Source organism: Melopsittacus undulatus, chromosome 7 (assembly GCF_012275295.1).
Source record: "Melopsittacus undulatus isolate bMelUnd1 chromosome 7, bMelUnd1.mat.Z, whole genome shotgun sequence".
Taxonomy (NCBI): domain Eukaryota; kingdom Metazoa; phylum Chordata; class Aves; order Psittaciformes; family Psittaculidae; genus Melopsittacus; species Melopsittacus undulatus.
The window spans coordinates 17,512,222-17,531,490 of NC_047533.1; the positions used below are offsets into that span (position 1 = coordinate 17,512,222).

The 19,269-nt window shown below is 33.7% G+C and overlaps 1 protein-coding gene across 3 annotated transcripts in view; it reads left to right on the plus strand.

Annotated features, from left to right (window-relative positions):
- Positions 1-19,269, plus strand: part of SLIT2 (slit guidance ligand 2) — a 262,240-nt gene that overhangs the window by 227,400 nt on the left and 15,571 nt on the right. For all 3 annotated transcript variants that reach the window (XM_005148463.3, XM_031048373.2, XM_005148464.3), the window contains 7 exons: positions 1,228-1,352; positions 1,488-1,585; positions 2,987-3,126; positions 15,372-15,465; positions 17,050-17,187; positions 17,289-17,529; positions 18,130-18,260. In XM_005148463.3, the coding sequence (XP_005148520.1) occupies positions 1,228-1,352; positions 1,488-1,585; positions 2,987-3,126; positions 15,372-15,465; positions 17,050-17,187; positions 17,289-17,529; positions 18,130-18,260 (967 nt within the window). The remainder of the gene's footprint in view (positions 1-1,227; positions 1,353-1,487; positions 1,586-2,986; positions 3,127-15,371; positions 15,466-17,049; positions 17,188-17,288; positions 17,530-18,129; positions 18,261-19,269) is intronic.

The window sequence follows — 19,269 nt, forward strand, 5'->3', positions numbered from 1 at the left end:
AAAACCCCCCAAAGCCCTATATCTCAGTAACAATGCCTGTTAGCTCAGAAAACATTGCAGTCTGTCTCATTTTGAATAAAGCATGTTAGGGAACAATCGTGCAATTCTATCAGTAGGTCTCAGGAGTCTTGACTCTGTGTCTAGTTAGAAGAAATCACTGATTATTCCTTGAAATGTACAAATAATTTATGGATAGCTAAAGTTTTTTTCATAGGTGAAACCTGAAATCAAGCTGGAGGCAGTAGTGTCATCAGGCAATAGAGCTGGAGATAATAGAGAATGTATGATCATTCTTTTAATAGGTTTTGACCAAGTCATCTACTTTCTCTTAGAGTTATCAAACTTTTTTCTATCACAGTGTATGAAAAAGAAACATTATTTATACACAGGTGATTTCTAATTTTTAACAAATAAGCAGTGATTTCTTTGGTTTTTTGACCAAAAAAAATATAAAATTTAATGGTGCCTAACTTGAAAATTCATCATGAAAAGGCTGTATTAAAATTGGAAAACAACAGGAAGATAATTAAATATCTAAAAAAATATTTATATATGAGGTTAAGATTCATGTAGACCAAAGCTCTAAGTCTGTCTTCTAAAACTTAAGATATTTTCAATGTTAATTTCTGAACTCTGTCATTATAATCACTACTATAAAAACTAAACTGCAGCATGGATTGCAGCCTTCATTTGCACATAGGTTCATGGTACAGTCTGCATTTTTTGTGGACTCAGCTAATGCACTAATGGACAGGACTGTCACTGACTCCATAAGGGGTCAAGGCACAATATAGAGCTATTTATGGTGACATAGCTTGAACAATGTAATTTACAGTTTGCAGATCTTCAACCAATTTACAAGTAATTTTACCAGTTCATTTTGCGATCTCTGACCCTGCAAATAAAATGTAAATTAAAAGTATATTTAAAATAGTGTTTTCAGTAACACCATTAGGGAAGGACTGCAGACTGGATAGTTCTTTTTCTCACAGGCAGTTTTTAATTTTTACCCCCTAAAGAGCTTAAAGCTGCAATTCTATTTGTCATTTTGTTAATATAAAGGAAAGGTAATCATCATGGAAGAGAACTGTACAGATTTCAGAGGATTGGAACCTGGAACAAAGTCTAAAACATAAATTTCATTTTAAATTTAAAGCAAAATGGCAAGTATATCCTATCAAATATAAATCATTGTTTGTTTCTGACTATTAAATTTGTATTTTTAAGGGCCTGTGGATGTTAATATTCTTGCTAAGTGTAATCCCTGTTTATCAAATCCATGTAAAAATGATGGAACCTGCAACAATGATCCAGTTGACTTCTATAGATGTACTTGCCCATATGGTTTCAAGGTAGGTACTGAATGAAGAGGAAAAAGCTTACTGAAATGTAACCTTCTTCTTAGCAACCTTTGAGTTTTATTTGGCTCCCTTACAATAGTTTCTGTATGTTCTTCTTAAATTATAACCGTTTTTTTCCCTGCATAGGGTCAAGACTGTGATATTCCCATTCATGCTTGCATTAGTAACCCATGCCACCATGGCGGAACTTGTCATTTGAAAGAAGGAGAAAAAGATGGTTTCTGGTAGGTTGCTTTTAATTGTAATAACAAGATGTAAATCTAAAGAGTTTTATGTGCTGAAATAATTTTGGTGCTAATATTTGGATTCTCTGTGTTTGCGACTGAGTGCACCACAGAGGTAGATTTTTAGTGCTTCTGAAGTTTTCAGAACATGTTGCTGTCCTTGGAAAGCTTCTAAAGCTCTGAAACTGTTAAAAACAATAACAAATGATTGTAATTAGTGGAGGCATATCAGGTCAAGACAACACAGTATTGACTCCATTATGCTAATTAATAGCTAGCTAGATCCCTGCTGAAAAAAATCTCACAATTCATCTGTTGTTGTGTGTATTACTTCAACAGACAGCATGTAAATGATAAAATGTAAATCCCATTGAAACAGAAAATTAATGATTCATTTGAAACTCACTATGCCAGCAGATAAACATGCTGTGAGCATTTTTAATCTTGAGTTATTTAATCACACAGTACAATTACTCCAGATGTACTTCATGAATTATGAAATAAAGTTCTTTTGCATTCTTATGTGAAATTATTAGTCATTTAATAATCTACACTTCAAGCTTGTTAGAAATGACACTTCAAAAAGATGCAGTTCATTATCCTGCAATTCATTATGTCATTATTCTTATTTTTAATCCAAATTCTGCCCAAAGATCAAATAGTTTTCTATTAAAACTTAAGTGTATACATCTTAATACTATGCATATAGAATTTAAATTGACATAGTCATGTCTCAGAATTTGACCTTTTCCATTTGTTTGTCTAAACACTATTTATTTTGAAAATCAAAGCAATCTTGTAATGAAAGCTGCAGAAATTATAGATAGTGCATTTTATGTGAAAATATATGTATAGTGTTTCAGAGGTCCTTTACATTTGCTGTCTATTTTGATGTATTTTTTGTATAGACATACTTAAAAACAAAAAAATAATTACTGCTTTGAAGTTTCATACAGCCTTTGTTTTTATATATTCATTCATATATTGTGCATAGGACATTAAACCAAGTTTTAGATTGGTGCATTTAACTGAGTGATCTTGGAATACTACTATTACATACTAATCCCTGATTCCATAATCTTTTCCATGTGTTTAAAAATATTAAAAGGATCACTTTCCGTAAGAAATAAAATCTAATCTTATAATATAAAGCTAGCATGCTTTTCAAAAGGACTGTTCAGTGGTTTAAGAAGCTCCTTAATTTAGAAGCCTATTTTCTGTAATTTAAAATATTAAATTTATTTTGGTAGTATTTACTGTGTGGTGTTTTTTTACATCATATCTGCTGTGTTCCTTTATGGGATAATGGTTATGAATTATTGTACCTATTAATTACAAAACTTGTTGCCTGATCTTCCCAGCTAAAATGTCAGTGTGGTTAGTTTTGGTTTTGTGTTACAGGTGCACTTGTGCAGATGGATTCGAAGGTGAAAACTGTGAAATAAATGTTGATGACTGTGAAGACAATGACTGTGAAAATAATTCTACCTGTGTGGATGGAATTAATAACTATACTTGCCTTTGTCCACCAGAATATACAGGTAGGAGTATAAGAGAAAGTACAAGTGATTCAAGAATTCCTAGCAGAACAATAATATTTTTTCAGTTTGTAGGTTAAATAGTAGTTACTCTATAGTTGACTAAAAGCCAGGTTTACATCCATATTTTTCTTCTATGTGGCTTATAGTCAAAAGTAGACTGAATGGCCACTCACTAATTCTTTTGTTACTTTTGAAATTATAGAATTTTGATTCTATGTGTGTCCCTCCCTACTGTTTACCTAACCCAGGCATCCAAGCAAAGAACCTCTGTAGGTGTAAAAATGTGAAAAATATTCTACTTTTATCTTGCAAACAGAAAAGGATGTGTCTGTGCCAGTAGGGAACTAATTTGACACCCCTAGGTGTTGTCCTGTCCTCCGTTAGAAACATTAATACAGAATGTGATGCTTTCTCTTCTATCACAGAGAGAAGCCAAATACAAAAAAAAACAACTTGTTATTGTCTAATTATTTGTTTCTATCAGTTGACAGACAAGTCAAAGCATTTTCCTATTTTTGAGACAGAGGGTATGTTGCTTGCCATCATCATCTCTCTGGGAATGGAGGATAGTTATAGCATCAACACTGGAGAATAAGTAGGATCTATTGTTTACATTGATCTGGTTTATAGTTTTTCTATATTTTCTGACAGCTAGTTGACCACTAGGAGAACACAGAGCTTAAATTCATAAAACCATGACTTGAAATGCATGAAAAAGGAAATGTAAAATACATCAGCACTTGGAAATTAACTCTACTCAGCCATCCTATATCTTTATTTTAATCAATCAATCAGATTTGAGCTCTGGAAAACTGTGAGGAGAGGTAAACTTCTTAATTAACTCCATTTATTGAAAACACAGCTAACTCCTCTTTAATCCAAGGTTTTTCCATCATTAGTTCTACAAACTATTGGATTGCTCAAATATTTTAGGGCATTCAGACATAAAGTCGATATTTAAATCTTGGAAACCCATAGAGTTAAGATGATAGAATACAAGTATAAGAAATGCAGCTTCATAATCTAACATATGTGTTCATCCAGTACATATGATAGGTAAACTTTTGGTAGAAATTTCTCCATACAGAACAAGCTATAGTATGTATAGCAATAGAGGTTAAAATTATAAGTAACCAAAATAAGGTATGTAATAATAATAACTGGATGATCCACATCTGGAAGAACAGACATAATCTGCTTAGACAAAATACTGGTTTGCTTGATACCTTAATACCCAAGAGCAATTGACAGTTCAAGCTTTATAAAATGACAGGTAACAGCATCAATGAGATGGATGTTTGCTATTTCTCCAACAACAGCTATTTCAGGTACATGTGAGTCAAGCTTCACCTCCCTCGGGATCAACCACCATCTCCTTTAAAAATGGGATGAGTTATTCACTAGGTAGGCTGGAAGAATGCAAATCAAAATCACATCAGTCTGGTATTCCTGATCAGTGGCTTCACGCTAAAAGGTTTCATATATGTGTTAGGTAGTAAACAATTGATTTTCAGGTGCATTCCTCCTCTGCAGCTTCGCAGGTATTCTTACCTGTGTTCATTTCTTCATTTTTGACATTGCTCCGAGTGCATGTAACTGCTAAAGTCAATGGCTTGCTATATTCACAGTATGCTGTGGGAAGACTGTTTTGTATTAAACAGCTTTTTTTACATGTCCTAGCCTAAAACTTTGATTAAGTGTGCCTGTTGCATTTCTGTAATATTGTAATCAAAATGTAAGTTTTATAATCACAATTGGAACAGCAATTGTAGCATTTATTCATACATCCACATGGTTAGAGTGAAAAGGAGAATAAGCACTGGTAAGATTTTTGATGTTTGTATTGCAGTTGTACTTCTTTAGTCAAAACACAAGGATATGTATTTTTTAACTTGATTAATAATTGCGCATAATTCTAAAAGGAAAATACTGTGAGTTTACGTGGCAAGTGGGTTAACTGTAGTTCTTTTGGAAAGAAATATTTGCTTTTACAGGTGCAATGCCTACTTATAGTTGCTACAGAAGTCAGTAGGTCATGTGAGTACGTAAGAATCTTCTCACCAGCTGTAAAATAAATCAATCTACTTGCAATCAGTAAGTTTAGCTGTGCCGCTTTTTAAAAATGTTGAGAATTTACATCATCTCATCGGATTTTTTTTCAGCACCTTGCCAAAACAAAGACAGGTATTTTTTTGAACATACAATGCCAAGAGCCTCAATTCATTTTGCAGACAAGTTGGGCAAAAACTGTAGCAAAAGTTAATTTTTTTCATTCAGCAGGATACAATACAGAGTTCAACAGTATACTGTCTGACAAAGCATATGAGGCTAGGACACAATATGTGATATCCTAAGTAATTTTTGAGATTTATTATAAGCAGAAAATATAAATCATTGAGCTAGTCAAGGGGTCTTCACATCCATCATCCTTGATCTTGCATAATAGTTAAAAAACTTTCAGTGTTAAGAATTTGACTGACAGTAGCCTGGACACATCAGTACCTAGAAATGGTAGTGTTCAGAATATAAAGTAACCTTACAGTTGCCTCAAGTGTGCATGAGGTACCAAATTTTTTATAGGGTTTTTTTTTAGTTTTTCTCCTCTGGCTTATAGCGTGATTTGAAAGATAAACAACATAATCCCTGTTCAGTATGGATACAGTGAAATTCATGAGGAACATTGTAAACGTCTGGATTTTGGTGTTTGTTCTAGCAGGTTAAAATCAGATATGCATATTGCTAATTAGTTTTTTTTATGAAAGGTATTTTTCACTGAATGAATTCATGTACTATCTGGGCAAAAGTTGGTTAACAAGCAAGAAAACAACCCTTATATTCAGAAGGTAAAAAGATTTTTTAAATTCAGAGATACTTATCTCTATCTCAGAAAGTCAACGAGCTGTAAGATGCTGCAGACTGGGACAGTGTACACACCATGAAAATACCACTGTAGACTCATCCTATTCTCTTTCAATTCTGTTTGAAATACTTTGAGTTGTCTGTGTTTGAGATGTCACAGCATATAGGTACTGAATGTGGAAGTGCACTAGCCCAGAATATTTTTCTGGGTGAACGGTTATCTGCAAATAAGTTTTACTTTTCATAGCACAGTATAAGAAAGAAGTCAGCCGAAACCTTCTGGTATCATTCTTCTTTAAAACTTTATTTTTCAAGTGGAGAGCTTGTTAGAATCTCAAATTAGCTCTGAAAATACATACATAAAACTATGAAAAATGCTATAAAGAATGCTGCAGTGTAAAAACAATTGCTTTTTTTACTTCTCTAACAATCCCTTGAAAATTGACACTTCTCAAGTATGCAGTGTTGGTTTGAAAGCAAGCAATTTAAAAAGCTTATTATGATGGTGCTTAATAATTGAGAATTAATCCATGTTTCTCTGCCTCATTTAAATTTTAGAATTATCTCCACAGTTACAGGTGGAAAGACAAAGAAATTATATTTGCACTATATACTGTGAGCTTTCTTAAGATCGCAGACTGCAACTGTGAAATAACAGTAAGCAAATGGAATCAGCAGACACTCAGGGTGTCTGATGAAACCTTGAGAAATAAAAACACCTCACTATGTCCTGCACTCTTTAACTTTGCTATTCTCTTAACATTGTCATCTCCTTTATTTTAATCTCAGTCTAGTAAACTTTAGGTCATTTTATGTACATTCTATAGATTCAGATGATCATTCCTCTTGCCCATCCATCAGTCATTAGATCATACATCTAACTGATCCAGAAGTAAAACCTCTCTTATGCCACCAATGGCATGTACTTCTTACCTTTTCTGTTTGTTTTGCTCTGCTGTAGGTGAGACTCTGAAGCTTGCTTCATTTTGCTATATCAACCTCTCTGCTGCTATAGTTGTGCATTAGCTTAATGTGCTATGCTGTTGTATTACAATGTAAAAAGTCTCTTGTCTCTTCTGTCTTTGTCACTGCAAGCTGCTAATCTGAATGAAGTGGAAAAAGGTCAGTTTCCTTTTAAGCCTATTTTCACTTACTTTGGTTTCTCACTTTCCTTTCTTTAAAGGTGCATGGATTTCAGTTCTTACAGATGATCAAATAAATCGTATCTAGATGTAATTTAGAAAGCTCACTGCAAATCCTCAAATTAGGCACTTGGCTCTTAGTGTGAATACATGTCAAAAGAAGATCATTGAAGATGCAGATTGCTGTGCAGGAGAACTGTTGTTGTCTTTTTTTTCAGATGTACTAAAAATGTGTGCAGTCACTGATAGGACTATCAAAAAGTTCCCCTGGTGATTTTGAAATCTTCATTCTCATCACCTTAAGGAGATAAATTGGTTCCATTTGAATGTATTCTCTGTGTTATAGCATTGTTTTGCTTTAATATCCTAGTTTACGATACTAGAAAATATGCTGGAGTATAAAATGGCAATCTTCTTGCTCATCATTTCTGTGGCGTTTTTTGCTGTATAAAACTGAAGAATCTGAAAGCTGAGGCTATGGTACAAGAAAAGTAGTAGTGAGGAGATTTGACACTAATTTTGGGTGTTGCTGATCTAGGTCTCTGCCTAACATGTATCTCACTAAAGAGATAAACCATCTTCCATACAATCTGATCATCTCTACAGTCTGAGAGCTAACACAGTCTGCAATGATATATTTATGAAATTACATATGTAGTTTTAAAAGCAAATGAATCATCTTGTAGTGTATTTGCCATTAATTTAAATTCATAAATATATTGTGCAGTCTGTAAAGCAATATTTCACTAGTATAAAAATATATTCATTATCCATGAAATAACAGGTTGTGCAAGGCAGCAATTATACCATCTATGTTGATTAATTTAGACATCTGATGAATAATTCTTCCAACTTAACCTGGGAGCCTAAATTATTTCTGTAAATGATGGAGAGAACAAGACATTTCCAGAAAATTATTCCAACCACAGGTGTTCCATGTTTAAGCCGTATTCCATTTAGGCATGCTACCATATTTACATTTTATTATTACTTATAGACAGCCTCTTGTTTTCTTTTGCCTTGTCACTTCCTAAGTTATTTTTTCTACATTATTCTGTTACTATCATAGTATGAAACTGGTTGATTTTATAAGAGTACTTTTCCCTAGAAAAACCAGGAAAAGTGCAAGCTCAGTACAAATAAATAGAAAAGTTGAGTTCTTAGTTATTCTAGTTTTTAATTTAAAAAAGCAGATTAAAATAACTAGTTCAACATCTGTAATTCATGGATATTTTTTTTGTCACTGATCTGCAGTAGCGTAAATTACAGAAGCTAGGAAATCAAAAGAAAAACTTAATTTCTATATTCAGCTTTTCAAATGGAATGTAAAGGGAAGTTTCTACTATGAAGAGACTCAAGTCTCCATTTCAAGTTGAAGCAACTATTACCTGTGTATAATTAGTCTTGCTGATGTTTAAATGTCTTTAAATGTGATTAAAGGTAGAAAGGTAATGATTCTAAAAAGAATTATAGTCACTGTAAATGTGTCACACAAGTGTGAATTATAACATATTAAAATTACTGATTATATCAGGAACAAAATCCTCACAAAGAAAAATATCAAACATCCAGGGAATGTGAAATAAGTTCAGCAACAAAATTAAACAGATGTGTATGTGGCACATACTTGTAATATCTTGGCAGTTGAACATAAAAGCTATTGATGATCTGTAAGTTGCTTTGAGGATCAGTCAGTTTTATCATGCCAAATATCTTTTGAATTGTGAGAGTAGTAGGAAAATAAAGGGGGAGGAGATAATTTTAAGTAATTACTCAGTTTAGGCAAGCCCTAGACATTGATAGGTGGGTAGGTAGGTAGGTAGCTAGGTAGATAGATAATTTTTCCATGTTCAAAACTTTTATACAGTCTGCTTGCTCCTGAAATAAAGGAGTGAGTTACTACTTTTAATTCACTTGGTAATCAAATAACTGCCTGCCTAAAATTTAAGCATGCAAGAAATCAAATGCAAATCATGTCATATCAAACTTGATAAAAAGGTTAATTATTTAATTAAATCAGGATCATAATCCTCATTCTTACAAGAACTGCACTGAAGTGTGACAGCTTCTTAGATAAGAGATACCTTTGCTACTCCTACTTTTCATTACTCATTGTAAAACACCTAACTTAATATATTTCAAATGACTATATTAAAAGCTTGAGTATTAAGGTAATTTTACTGCATTTTCATAAAGGGAGAGTTATACCTTGTATCCTTGAAAGCTGAATACCTGCAACTCATTGATCATTGCCATTTCTGATTCTGGTCTACAATCCATCCTTTGTTTTTCATAATTGTTTAAAAGCTTATTTGCCTTAAAGTTGCTATTTCTTTGTTGCTGCCAAACAACGTATATAAAACAACTAGAAATATTAACCTTAATAAACTTGGTCTTACACTGAGATCCACAAGCATGGGGAATAGATGAAAAGACATAAGCAATAGTGAAAGGAACAGTCCAGCAATGAATCAAATCTAGAATTTTAGTTTAAAATTCTATTCTATTTTTAAAAAATTTACTTTAAAATTCTAAAAAAATGTTCATATTTCGGTTATAAAGTACATTCTGGGTATTTTTGTCTTTTATGAATGAGCTCAAGACTTTAAATCGTTAATGTTGTCTAATGTTCATCAAACTCAAGACTTCATAAAAATGCAGCACTTTTCTGTATATAGTTTGCTAAACATCACTGACATATTCCAACTGCTCCTACACTCTTATTGGCTATCTGAGTCAAAAGTAATTAAGCAGAGACTTCCAGTCAAAGATGCAGATAATAATACCTAATTGATGAAACATAAATACTGCAGAAGCTGATTCACAGTATTTTGCAATCGAGATCAGAAGCTGGAATGAATGAGTGTATGTATGTATGTATATATTTGTTATTTTCGTTTTGGAACAGCTAGCAGATCTTCTAGGTAAAACACGATTTTGATAATTAAAACTGACAATTCTTTCTTTCACATTCTGTCTCTATTTTTTTATTCTAATATCACACCCAGCTTTGTGAATATACTAGTGATTTTAAGCTTGTTTCTTTAGTAAGCTTCCCTGTAATTAGCAGTGTGTTGTTATATTCAGATGCCTGCAACCATATGTGTTAGAGCTCTCTTCATCATTCAGAAATATAGTGGCTGGCATTGCTTTATTTGACTGTATTTTGAATGTATTGCCCAATTATTCAAAATAACAATAATGTAAATCCTTTTTCTTTACCTCATTGTATTGTTCCTCATTATTTGTTGTACTCCATGTCTTTATATATTGTAAAAGATAAAATATATTGTAAAGATCTGTTCAGCCTTGAGAAAAGAAGGGGACATATTATCACCGTATTCCAGTATTTATATCATTAGAATTACATTTCTATTATTATATTATTTATAGAGAGAATTAACATAAGACGAAATGCAAACTGACCTATGAATCTAGCAAACTTAAAACTTTAGTTAGTCAGCTGAGGATTATGCACAACTCATCATCAGTATTTAAGAGGATTGTCTGGCTGTTTGAATCTGCATCATCCTCTATATGTAGCTGCAAAATCTCAGAAAATATGCCAGTCTTGACCTTGGACTGTGCCCACCATGCAGAGTTCCATTGGTTGCAGTGCTACTCTTTACCAGAATCCAGGCTCCTTAGATTAATTAAGCAAGATACCTTATGAAAAAAGTTACTCCTGTTTCTAACTTTGGAAGCTTTTAATAGGGTTTTTGATACTTTATCCACTGCTTATTTTTAAACAAACTAATCTGTTGCTTATTTGCCTAACTACTGAAATGTTTCCATCTTTCAAAACCATAGTTGCTTAGCTCAGTTACAGTATTTTAGATGAATAAAAAATGTACACACACATTGGTGTCAAGCTTCCTTGAGGCATTTGTTTCACAATCTGTTTACATTATTTTGAAGCATGTTTTAAAACATTATATTATGCTTCCCAAATCAGGGGACTTTCTAAGATTTCCTTCCAGTAAAACAAAGGAGCCTAACTCATAAATTTGATATTTCTTTCAATGAGTTTTTCACTTTGATCACTGTCTTTTCATTTCAACAAAATTGCTTTCTACCCTTCACCTTGTCTCAGTTAAATTCTGAGTAACACATTGGTTGTTCAATATGCTAAGAGATGTTGCTTTACTAGGAAGCTATTCTTCAGTTGTTCAGACTCGGTATCACAAATTTTTACTTAGGTTTTCTATTGCTTTTTCACAAGCAGTTATATTTTGGTTATGGGAACACTTTATTCAGAATATAAATCTTTTAACAGTGTAAATTGAGACCTTGTATTTGAGTTATTTTGGTTTGTTCTTCTAGTATTTATATTTACATTCAGAAATTCAGTATCTGGCCCCTCAGTTCAAGGACAGGGAGTTGCTTGAGAAAGTCCAGCACAGAGCCACAAAGATGATTAAGGGAGTGGAACATCTCCCTTATGAGGAGAGGCTGAGGGAGCTGGGTCTCTTTAGCTTGGAGGAGACTGAGGGATGACCTCATCAATGTTTACAAATATGTAAAGGTTGAGTGTCAGAATGATGGAGCTAAGCTCTTTTCAGTGATACCCAGTGATAGGACAAGGGACAATGGGTGTAAACTAGAACATAGGAAGTTCCATATGAACATCAGGAAGAACTTCTTTACTGTGAGAGTGACAGAGCACTGGAATAGGTTGCCCAGGGCAGTTGTGGAGACTCCTATGTTGGAGATATTCAAGGCCCGACTGGACAAGTTCCTGTGTGATGTACTCTAGGTTACCTTGCTCTTGCAGGGGGGTTGGACTAGATGATCTTTCAAGGTCCCTTCCAACCCTTGGGATTCTGTGGTTCTGTGATGTACATATTTTAAATTCCATCTTGAATTTTCCTTGGTGTTTTATTTACCAATCTTGTGTTCAAGTCTGTCATGAATACTACTTTTTATAATGAAAGTCTGTACTTCACCTAAAACTAACTTTCTTGTTTGTAGGGGAATTTACAGAATTATTTCATTGCATGAACTGCCATGTTTACCATGTTCTTTCCTTGATTCACTAGGCTAGTTGCTAGCACACTGTTTAATTAAAAGCTCCCTCCAGTGATAAAATTCTGTATGAATCATACAATCTGCAAATGCAAGGGGAAACGTTTCTTCCTTTTTCAAAAGTGTAAACTTGTTTCAAACTTAAATTTCCAATTTAGCTCTCAGTCTCTGTGCAGGATTCGCAGGTTTGACTTGGGAATTCAGACTTTCAAGCACCCCATATCTTTCCATGAGGTGATTCAACTTTCAGATTATTATGTTCATCTACCTATGACTTTAAGAAATCATGTATTTCAGAAGTACCTGGATGAGAGGACGGGAATAAATAATTAAAAAAAAAGAAAAACAACACAAAACGATGGATAGGCTTAGACACTACTCAGTAAAACTGCCACACAAGAGCTTTCAGAGGTCTGAGCCAATAGTAATGTAAGTCATGGCATGATTACCATCTGGAAGCAAAATCAATGACAGTTCAGTAAAACTGGCAGCAGCAGTAAGATTGTTTGCTCCTGTTATGCCAGTCCTAATTTGCCCTTTTCTACATATTTTGGGGGATTCCACTGAACTTCTACTGTGAATCTATCTAGATACAGCAAACCTCCAGCCCACCTTGTAATACAGATTCAGTAGGTCACTTTCAGAAAGTCTCTACTCTTTGAATCAGTAATTTGGGGAGTAGTTAGAGATGTTTTTGTCCAAGTCTCAGAAGTACTGAACAGACATGCTTATTATTTGTAATTGGAGTGTCATAAATTTTGTAGTTCTGCATGTAATTTAATACAAACTATATGCTGTAAGATATTTGTATGGAGGTGTGTATATGTATGCATATATATACATACATGCAGAACATATGCATATATTTCTAAGCCATAGGAATGTGCACAAACTAGGCTTGATTTTTTTTTTATTATTCCACTCCATGTTCCTGAAAATCTGAATTTTCTATTCTCATGTTTGTGTCTCACTCTTAAACACTGCTAGCCTTTAAATGGATTTCAGCTACTACAACAAGTTCTGCAAATTTAATAAATGCTATGTGAAGAATTACTACCTCTTGTATTTGGATTTGTTTGAACAAAACCCTTTGAAAAGAGAAGGAGATATGGTTCTTGTTTGATATATAGTGGGATGCAAAGAATCCCCGGTATTTCAGGATTCTTTGTGCAGTGACCTAGTCATAACAATTGCACATTTCCAGACTAATAAGTCCATTGAGAGTTTGAAGAGGCTTTGAGGGTAGAATTAAAATCGTTTATATTAGTTATTGTCAGTGGCCTGCATTTGATCTTGATTCAATTTCCTACATGTATTGACTAAGTCACATTGTTATTGACAGCTTTCCCAAAGACTGTTAAGTAACCTGTGCTTGAAGGCCATTTTCTTGTGTTAAAGCTTCATTTGTTTTTGTAGGGAAAACGCACTACTTGCAAATCAGTAATGTGCTATATCCCATGTAGAGGTCCCCTGTCTTACCACCTTTAGCATGCATGTTTCAGATGCAGTTTATCCACCATAACCATATTTGCTCTGGTTCAGTTTTGCTTTTTCTCTTTGCTTTAATGTTCTTCAAGTTTTTTAAGTTTTTTCTTAGTTGTCCATCATTTGAAATAAAGTCTACATACCCTAAGAGATAAGTCCTGGAAATAATGTCTTAAGATTTGGGTAGTCAGTATTCATAATCATGATACGCAGTTTTCAATACTACAATGCAGGCACACATCCTGAGGGAAGGACAAATGTCTCTGGAGGATCTGTTAAATCTGTTGCTTTCAGTTCGTTATGATGTGTGCTTCTATAATTCCAGAGAAGCCTGTGTAAGCAAGAAGCTTCTATGTGGTGCTAGGTACTTGGCAAGGAGCAGTGTAAAATGTTAGAAACCTTATTGCTTAATGACAGTAGTAACTGATGCACTGATGCGCATACACTCACATGTGTATGTATTCTGGAAGGTAAATACTCTCTCCAAAATCATAATTCCAATACTATTATCCTATAACTTTTTCTCTTTTCCCATTCTCCTGATTCTACCCAAATTGTGTCCCTAAGTGGGCTGTCCTTTCCTCATACCATATTCATAGTGGTGCTGTCCTCACCTTTAGTACTGTGTTAACAAGAAAAGCAGTAAAGCCATCACATGCTATTTTAATCTCAGGCTGCCCTCCAGCAGATACTGATTCGTGAGCTAACTATACTGCAGGACACTACCACGCTCAGATAAGTAAAACTGAAGGATGCCAAATATTGTGCTGCTTTAAAGGGAAGTTCAGCCTGAGCTGTGAAGGTGCCTGCTCATGTGCTGCTATCTTCTGCTTATTTCTTCCTCATTTTGGTTTACAGTTCTACTTCTCTTTGCACACTAGCTCATGTTTTATTACTTGATGAACGACAAGGAGCAATCCTTCTCCTTCTGTAGTTTTAGAGCTTGATAGACCTGTGAGTCCCTGAATTCAGCAGGCATAGGTTTTATACCAGTTGATTATACATACATTCTTCATATGCATGTTGGAATAAGTATTTTATAAACCAGTGATACGCTTTGTGAGTGCACTATTCATGGAATCTTCTGATTAGTTAGTCAGGGAACAAGACATCATTGATACCTGTGTTTCCTTGTCACAAAGTTGCCAATAAAATCATATTTTAACCATATTAAAATATTTCCTAGATTATACACCAATATTGGAAATTAGAGCCACCGCTTCTAGCATCAGGGAAGGGTAGACATTTGACATAGATCCTTTTTTTTTCCTTTTGACACAACAGATTTTAATTGTAGCACATTAACAAATGCAAAAAAAAAAAAGTAGAGAATCATTTAAGAAAAAGTAGGAATCAAGTTTTCATTTGGAGATAATTTGAACTGTATTGACATGCAGGGTTTTGGGGGTAATAAATTACGTATAGTTTAAACCTGGATATTTCTCTGTGTAATGTGCATAGCAATAAGTAAGGGAATATCACACTGATGGCTTGGCATATTGCTGATTGATACTGAACTATTCTATTTTTATAAAGGAGTTATGAGAAAGAGTAGTATTTATTGTTATTATGTATTAATATTTATTAATATTCATTATAAAGGTATTATTTATTATTGTATCATGAAGTTTGCGTATTTCAGTGTTAACAAAAAAAAAAGTTTTAGCAGTTATTTTTTAAAATATCAGATCAAGTGATATTTTCACTGAATTGAAATCATACATTATATTCCAGGTGAGCTCTGTGAAGAGAAATTAGATTTCTGTGCTCAAAACCTGAATCCTTGCCAGCATGACTCAAAGTGTATTTTGACACCCAAAGGATACAAGTAAGTCTAAAATATTGTCACAGTCCAGCTGAATCTAAATTGCTGCTTTTTTATCCTGCTTAACTTCTCATTTTCTTTTAGTGGAAGTAAATTCTAGTCTCAAAATACTGATTTCAGTTATTGCAAAGCATTACAGCAGAATAGGCCATTATTTTCATGCAGGACTACATTATTATCTTAAATCTGTTTCGTGGAATTTTGTTATCCTTAAAAGTCCAAATTCCACTAATTCCAGTCAGATTTTAAATAGGAATGCAGAGTAGAGCTATTTAGTCTTGTGACGGTCTGTACAAAACCCTTTTAGTGCTTGGACGGTAGGAAAATAATTGCATTTAATTGAAGTGGAATAATTATACTGCTTTCTGAGAAGTAATTGTGAAAAATGTTAGGAAGGCAAGCTGGAAGGTAAAAACTATAGAAGTTCATACCCAGGAAAACTAATCTTTAATTAAACTGTATCCTTATCATAATTAATTAGCATGCACAATTTAAAATGTTTTTAATAGACTTTAGGTTAATAAATACAGGAAACCTGCTTTCAATTGTCAGAAGTACCTAGTTTATGCACAGTATGCTTTTGTGCTAAAATCAGATTATTTAGTATCATTCCTGCTACTTATAAAACGACATTTTATTTAAAATACAGCAAAAAAATCAAATATATTAAATATGCAAATAAATATGAAATAAAGTTGATCATTTTCAATTAGAAAATAGAAAACTTACGGGATTTCAATTGTTGTGTGTTATGTTTATTTTCTGTATGCCACTTCTGTAAACCTGATCTGGCATCTTATACTTTACTGTCTAGCTCATTAACCCTCATGTTACTTTCTGAGATTTAAAATCAGGAACAGTACATGCAGTAAATTAAAGAATGTATTTCACTTGGCTTTTGAATAGCATGCTTTATATTCTTTTTTCACTCTTCTTTGTTGTATATATTGTTGAATAAAAATTAAAACATATTTGATTGAACTATTTTAAATAAAATTACACAGCTATTTAAAATTACTCTTGCCACTTTAAGAAAATTTTAGATACTAAAGGAAACACCACGGAAATCACAGGATCTAGTTAAATCAATTACATACATCTTAATTTTTAAAAAAAGTGAACTTCCAGGGGAAACAAATTATGCATAAACTCTGGACTGTATAAATGGATGATTGGGCAATTTGTAGCTGTTCAGTTGACAAAGAAAATATCTATCAGTATAATACAAGCTTAGGATTATTTGTCTCTGCTTCAACAACTAAGCATATTGATTATTTTTAGTGTTCAGAGTCACTTACAACATCCTGTAACATTCTGCATTACTCGTAAATTCCAAGAACAACTGTCAAAATTAGTAATGAAGACTCTCTAGATTTAAAACACATATATCTTCACTCTAATGGCAGATGAGTAAGCGTGTAACTAGCAAACACGTGTGGATTCTTGATATAGTAATGATTAAGCTACATAGTCTTTACACACAAAGTCACAATAATGCATTTTTTTTTCTTGAGTTTTAAACAGTTCAGCAGTTCTTTAACTTTGCCATAAGCACTGTGCTATCCCACTTGCTTTCCTGTTTCACAGATGTGATTGCACACCTGGATATGTAGGTGAGCATTGTGATATTGACTTTGATGACTGCCAGGACAACAAATGTAAAAATGGAGCACAATGCACTGATGCAGTTAATGGATATACATGTATTTGCCCAGAAGGATACAGGTGAGAAAATCTGAAGACAGTACAAACTTGCATGCCTTTTGTCAAAGTTGCTGTTTTGTTTTTTTTTTTTTTGGCAATACTAATTTTTTGTTTCCATTTAGTGGCTTGTTTTGTGAGTTTTCACCACCAATGGTTCTACCTCGCACCAGCCCTTGTGATAATTATGAATGTCAAAATGGAGCCCAGTGTATCATAAAAGAGAGTGAACCAATCTGTCAGTGTTTATCAGGCTACCAGGGTGAGAAATGTGAAAAGCTCATCAGTATAAATTTCATCAACAAAGAATCCTATCTACAAATCCCATCAGCAAAGATACGCCCCCAAACCAATATCACTCTACAGGTAAGATTGCTTGTGTTGTAGATTGTGATCTGGAATCAAAGAATCGCAGAATGGTTTGGGTTAGAAAGGATCTTAAGATCATCTAGTTCCAATCCCCCTGCAATGGGCAGGGACACCTCACACTAAACCGTGTCACCCAAGGCTCTGTCCAACCTGGCCTTGAGCACTGCCAGAGATAGAGCATTTACCACTTCTTTGGGCAAGCTGTTCCAGTGCCTCACCACCTTCACAGCAGAGAACTTCTTCCTTCTATCTAACCTGAACTTCCCCTGTTTAAGTCTAAGCCCTTTACCCCTTGTCTTATCACTGTCTGGGAAAGAGTGTAAATTACTTTACATGGTGTGGAAGATTAGCCAGAATTGTTATTTATTCACTTGAAGAGCTGATCACAGTTTGAGATAAAAATCACTGGAATAGCTATTCATATTGAAGTAGATATGCTTAGTAATAGAAGAAAACAGATTTTATCAGGTTGTCTTTCCAGGACGAATTTTGTTGTGAAGTAATAGACTATGTCAGTAAATTCTGATTCACTTAATACAGCATTTTTATTTGCTGTTTATTTTTACTTCTTTCTCAGTGATTCTTTCTTTTTACTAGATTGCCACAGATGAAGACAGTGGGATCCTGCTCTACAAAGGCGATAAAGATCATATAGCAGTAGAGCTGTACCGGGGTAGAGTGAGGGTCAGTTATGACACAGGATCTTATCCAGCCTCTGCTATTTACAGGTGAACCCAGATGAAACAAATTTCTAACTGAAACAAAACATGAATTAATTCCTTATAACAAAGTCATATTTTTGAATATATGGTTAAAAAAAATATATGCAAATGAATGTGTTGTCAGACATTTAAAACCTGTTGCCAAAATACATATTTTGGCTTGGAAAATAAGGCAGATATGTCAGAAGATATTATTTGATCCATCAATACAGAGTAAAAGTTAGCTTTCCGCAGAATATATGTACATTTATGTAAAGCTCACGTGTGAAAGTGAAGTTTTTCTATGATATTAGTGCCATATGATTTCCTAATGTGCAGGGTAAAGTTCAGAACTATACTGCACAAGTAGAAATTTTTCTGTGTTAGACAGTCATGTAATGTTGGACTTTTCCTTGGCAAGTGAAGAGAAAGGTAAAACTTCAATTCTGAAAAAGTACTGTCCTTGAAAAAGAAATAGTTTTTGCTTCCAAAATCATTATGAGACACAATCCATATCTGCTTCTGGAGCTAATTTTCCAAGTGTTTTTAAGTCAAGTTTCTCTAGTTCTCTGAAAAATTACCACCTGAATTTCTGGGGAGGTTTTATGTAATTTCTCAAGAATTTGCAGACAGACGTTGCAAGACTGAGCAAAAAGACAACAGGCATCACTTCCTGGCCTTGATTGCCCATTGTTATTACAACTACACTCAGAAGTAAACAGGAAATGTTAAATGAGTTTTTCTGGAGTCTTTTTGCTGTATTTGCACCATTTGTGTTGTAAAATTATGTCTAGAGTATATTTACTTGCTGGAGGTTGTAGCAGTTCATATTGTTCTGCATTCTATTAGGGATATTTGATTGAAAATATATGATTTTTATAAATGATTGTACTAAAATGGCAGTATAAAATCAAAAGCTTGAGCAGGGAAACAATGCTAAACTTTGCTAGGTAATAGCACCAAGGGAACTCTGAATTTAGTAGATAACTAAAAGCATTCCACAGAAGAAAAATCATACCTATAAAATATAGTATAA